The 5326-nt window shown below is 36.6% G+C and overlaps 2 protein-coding genes across 2 annotated transcripts; one reads left to right on the plus strand and one right to left on the minus strand.

The window, feature by feature from the left end:
- Window positions 1-186: 186 nt before the first annotated feature.
- si:dkeyp-55f12.3 (uncharacterized protein LOC568418 homolog) lies at window positions 187-2916 on the plus strand. The gene is made up of 2 exons (XM_051654937.1): window positions 187-382; window positions 1260-2916. The coding sequence occupies exons 1-2, from the start codon at window positions 187-189 to the stop codon at window positions 1361-1363; spliced, it is 300 nt and encodes a 99-aa protein (XP_051510897.1). The 3' UTR covers window positions 1364-2916.
- A 42-nt stretch (window positions 2917-2958) lies between these two features.
- tmem251 (transmembrane protein 251) lies at window positions 2959-4236 on the minus strand. The gene is made up of 2 exons (XM_051654936.1): window positions 4106-4236; window positions 2959-3695 (listed from the first exon to the last, which is right to left on the minus strand). Exons 1-2 carry the CDS (start codon window positions 4112-4114, stop codon window positions 3252-3254), a joined length of 453 nt encoding a protein of 150 aa, XP_051510896.1. The 5' UTR covers window positions 4115-4236; the 3' UTR covers window positions 2959-3251.
- Between the last annotated feature and the right edge of the window lie 1090 nt (window positions 4237-5326).

A 5326-nucleotide genomic window follows, 5' to 3' on the forward strand; every position in this document is an offset into this window, starting at 1 on the left:
GTTTATCCAAAGACGAGCTGTTTTGGCGGGAGACTTCCGGGACGTTCTAAAAAATATTTTTTAAATGACAGAGTTTATTCTTTTTGTAACTACGATGTACAGAATAAACAGAAATAAATAAGAATTATACACTGGAATTTTCGCGAAACAAGGGTCAGGGTTCAAAGGTTGCAGTTTACATTCAACATGGCAACGTGCGAGCTGAAAGGCGAGCTGAAATACAGAGATGGACAGACAAACCAGTTCGCAGTTAAAGTAGATGACAATTTGAAATCAGTGATAACTGGCATTAAGAAAATAAATGAGGATATCTCAGTGGTTTTGACGGCTCTTGTCGAACAAGAAAAGGGTTCGACGGGAAACTGCAAAGGAGATGTGGATGGTAAGCTGCTGAGGTCAAAAAATAAATAAATAAATATATATATATATATATATATATATATATATATATATATATATATATATATATATATGGATTAGTTCGGAATGGCATACTACTCCTACTATTATTACTATGGCAGAAATGGGAAGAGTAGTAATGTAGTAGTATCCCATTTGAAACTCAGTCTATAAAGGTGGCTAGAAGTCTCCTTATGTTTTACTTTCCAACACTTTACAACAATCTTTCTTTCTTAGCGTCAGCAAAATACAGGTCTCTTTCAAAGCTTTCGGTTTCCCATCCACAAACGACTTGTGAACAACTACGGCCATTAGACCTTCATCACAGATGACATGTCTATTCACATAAACATGGAAGTTCTGTCATATTTTACTCACCCTCGTTCCAAGGGTGATCCATGTCTTCAGATACAATATTATAGTTGTGGGTGAGAAACAGATCAATATTTAAGTCCTTTATTACTATAAATTCTCCTCCATGCCCAGTAGATGCCGATATGTACGAAGAATGCATCACCAAAAACAAAAGAAGAATGTGAAAGTAGACATTTATGGTAAAAAAGGACTTAAATATTGATCTGTTTCTCACTCATACTTATATCACTTCAGAAGACATTGATTAAACCACTGGAGTCATATGGATTACTTTTATGCTTCCTTTATGTGATTTTTGGGGATTCAAATTTCTGGTCACCATTCACTTGCATTGTATGGACCAAAAGATATTTTTGGGTGAACTATTCCTTTAATAATTTATCACATCCTCATTCCTATTAAGATTACCACCCCCCCCCCCCCCCCCCCCCCCCATTAACTATTATTTGTATCTTTTCTTTCTCTTTTTGAATCCCATGTTATAGATGATGAGGAAGAGGATAGTGACGAAGAGGATAGTACGAAGGAAATGGCCGCCACGTCAAACTCAGAACCTCCAAAAAAGCGAATAAAGACCTTACGGACATGATCCTCAGAGCTGCTGTTCTACTGTTTTGGTATTTATTACATAAAGAGGTGTTGTTAACTTTCATGACAGATTGTTAAACAAGCAGCCATGATGAGTTCGAGAAATTGTCAGGATTTTGCTTTATTTTGGCTTTTGGTAATGGATTTCTTTGAAGTAACTTGAGTTTCTTTTAAAAAGTGGCATGGATACATCAGGAACAACAGATTACCAGTGTGATAAAAAATTGTTTGTGTTTCATATTTCCTGGCATAAAGTTACAAATTGACAGCAGTTATCAGTACTTTTTTTAACAGGTGTAATAAACCATTGTGCAATAAACTTTGAATGCAAACGGTCCTATAATATGTATGGAGTTTCTAATTGACAAAATATATCTATATCAGTGTACCAGTTTCAAATAAATATGCAATGCACATTGATTGATTTTTGTCAGAATCCAGACTTGTTTCAAATCAGTGTATTAAGATTACAATGGAAAGTTCTTAACAAATACTGATTAAACATTACCATTATAAATTCACAGACAAGCCCTTTTAGACAAAAACAATTTGCCTTGTTGAACCATTTGAACATTTACCAAAGGCTTAAAGTCAAAACCATCCACACATTAACAACAGCATTGTCTCCTTGCAAGCAATGACATTGCAAATTTAAACACCTGGGTTTTTGGCAAAGGCTAAATTAAAAAGGGCAGTCGGAGAGGCTGAAATTAGCTTTTGAAGAGTGAGTTCTGGAGTTAAGTCCAGTTGTTGGATAAACTTTGTGACTCATTACAACCTACCACACCCTGCAGGTCTAAATAACCTTTCCATTGTTTTTGCAAGATAAGACTGTAAAATTATGGTGATATCTCTCTACAGTTAGACATGAGGTTCAGTGCACAAATATTCCATACAGACATGTAGAACCTGTTATCCAAAACCCACCCACAGATGTTTAAAATCGTCTATACTGTCTTTCCTCTGTTTCACCCATGATAAGTATTTGTCAAACAAACCCAAATTGAAGAGATGTAAAAAAATACTCCCTTGTCATGTGTCCTACTTGAAGAAAAAATACTGATATAAAAAGGTATTCATCGCAGATAAGAAAAATGTCTGGTTATACAAAAAGTTCCGTAATTACAACTTTTTGTCATTGTTCCCTCTTTGAGTGTTCCCTCTATGTTCACAGCCAATAGAAAGATGGACACTGTTGACAAATAATGGAACACACATTTGTGGCACCATTTTTACTGTTTGTTCTGTCAGTGCTTCTCTCGCTGAATATTAACCACAGGAGTTGAATAAAACGGCAGGAACGTTATCGTGACACTATCAATCCATTGTCCTTATCCTACTGAAATGTTTAGCATGCAATACTGGCAGCATTTTAAAGCCATGTGGCTATCGGACAAAGACTTTCTCAGCTTGCACCTTCAGTGCAAAAAAATCCAGGTGACATCTTGGACCATGACTTGATTGAGATTTCACTTATCAAATTTCCCTTCTATTATAAAAGTAAATTTTAAAGTATTATTTATTCAAATTTTTTTTTTTTTTTTTTTTTTTTTTTAAGTACCATCAGACTGAGGCAACATGAAAAATACTTCTGGATCCTGTTATAAATCTACTTTAATTAAAAGCACACTGATTTTGCACTCAAAAGTGCAATTTAAAAAAAAAAGAACTGGTGTTGAACTTCACATGGCTTTAACCATCTTATTTTCAAAAGAAAAGAAAACGTAACCCTCTAAATACACACTCTGTCTGCAGCAAAATTCTTATGTAAAGTCGTGAACAAGTACAGGCAATGCAATAATCTTGTTTACAAATGCACTTTTATATTCCCCAACCCCTAACACACCAAAGAGTATGGTACCAAGATCCGATCCCACATCTTAAACGATTTAGGTGTCAATCAGCTGTAGCCTGCTGATCTGATTGGAGGCCTTGGCAAAAGTTTGGTGACGGTTGCAGAGAACAGCCAGGCAGATGGGCAGAATACAGTATCCTACAGTCTTGGGGTCTGCCCTTGTGCAGGAATACAGAAAGAGAAACACTTGGAGGTAGGGAATGAGGAAAATGGTGGCCCACACCCAGAAGGGCAAGAGGAGAAGTCTTGATTTCAGAGTCAGTGTCCATGAGGCTGAAGAAGGGGATGAGGATGAAGCATCTCCTGACCATTTTGTCTGTGCTCCAGCTGCCTTTTCTACATGTGCCAGTGCAAGCCGGTTGTATGTTTGGCTGATCTCAAATACATAATAAACCCCAGCAACACTAGCCAACAAGTACAGTCCGACACCTATCCATCCCATCCGCTGGCGGAAATTCATCATTCTCCATGCTCTTCTCTGTAAAAACAGAGAAAGAATGCATCCAATGCAAACATTAACAAGAAATCAATTACATGCATGGTTGTGATATCCTTCATGTATTACTCATTGTACTTTACAGTAAATCAAAAGTTAAAACAGTTCAACTTAAACTAAATCTGATCTATACAATATCTCTATTTAATTTTTACAAACTATTTTCCAAAACAAGTTACTTCCTCGACGTTGTATTCAACACTTAACAATTCCTAAACGAATTACATTTCAGCAATACATTTTCAAAACACAAAGAGGAAGTGATTGAGACCTTACACAAAAACATCACTCACACACCATTGTTTGATCAAAGCTGTTGACTAGCACTAGATACTACGTCTACCATCATAATAACTAAACATATGATCTTGATTTTGAAGAGTGTTACTTACTATGATCATACGATCAATCCATTTTGTGCGGTTTTCAGTGCAATACGTTTCTCAAACCCCAACACAGCGGTGTCACAGGACTGCTGTCATAGGACTCACTTCCTGAAAAAGCAAAATCCGGAAGTTCCGGTTAAGTTCTTTTGTGATTTTATGAACATCGCAACCGCCCCTCTCAGGATCCCTGTGAAACAAACCTGGAGTTGTCAGTCCTAGCCATTTAAAAATATGGATTATTTAAAAAGTAATTGACAATTTCGTCCATGGGATGAAATATTTTCCTCATACGCCTCATTGCTGGCATTCAGTTCAACAACAGACCTGAGCAGCGCTATTTTTAAAGGGATAGTTCAACCAAAATGAACATTTTAAAAATAGCTCTGTAGGTCCTCACAATGCAAGTGAATGTGGGTATCAAACTTTTGACGCTCAAAAAAGCACATAAAGGCAGCATAAATGTAATCCATAATATGATAAGTGTGGGTGAGAACCAGATCAATATTTAAGTCCTTTTTAACTATAAATGTCCACTTCTTCTTTTGTTTTTGGTGATTCACATTCTTTGTGCATTTTTTTCACCTACTGGGCAGGGATGAGAATTTATAGTACAATTTTTTTTAAAAAAAGGACTTTAATAATGATCTGTTTCTCACCAACACCTGTGGTCTTACTTCTGAAGACATGGATTAAACCAGTGTAGTCGTATGGATTACTTTTATGCTGTATTCACTTGCATTGTGAGGACCAGCAGAGCTGAGATATTCTTCTAAAAATGTTTCGTTTGTGTTCTGCAGAAGAATGAAAGTCATACACATCTGAGATGGCATGAGGGTGTGTAAATCATGAGAGAATTTTAATTTTTGGGTGCACTATCCCTTTAAAACGAGGTTTTTGTGTATTTTTATTCATGTTTTGTCAGCTGAAGGATCAACACCAATTGTAAACAACAGTACTACCTACCCCTCACCTCAGAGACTCGTTTTCATTCGCGTCAAAAATTAAATATGGCGCTACACTGAATAGTGTCCACATGTAAGACATTTTACTTGATCGTTGAACTGAATAAATAAACGAAATAATCCTGGAGAAGTTGCCTTTCAAGGACCATTCATCCTGAACCAGTACACGAGGCTTTAAACCCGCCTCTGAAGGAGGGTGTGTCCGAGCAAATAAGTTTAGTCGCTTTCGGAATGGCCAATCAACATTACATCGCTGATCAGCAGC

The sequence above is a fragment of the Myxocyprinus asiaticus genome, chromosome 25 (assembly GCF_019703515.2).
Source record: "Myxocyprinus asiaticus isolate MX2 ecotype Aquarium Trade chromosome 25, UBuf_Myxa_2, whole genome shotgun sequence".
Taxonomy (NCBI): Eukaryota; Metazoa; Chordata; class Actinopteri; order Cypriniformes; family Catostomidae; genus Myxocyprinus; species Myxocyprinus asiaticus.

Bases quoted from the DNA above. Each gene is read 5' to 3' on its own strand.
- si:dkeyp-55f12.3 (XM_051654937.1), top strand. From the start codon at position 187: ATGGCAACGTGCGAGCTGAAAGGCGAGCTGAAATACAGAGATGGACAG. The intron at 383-1,259 runs GTAAGCTGCTGA...CCCATGTTATAG, and splicing joins CTGCAAAGGAGATGTGGATG to ATGATGAGGAAGAGGATAGT.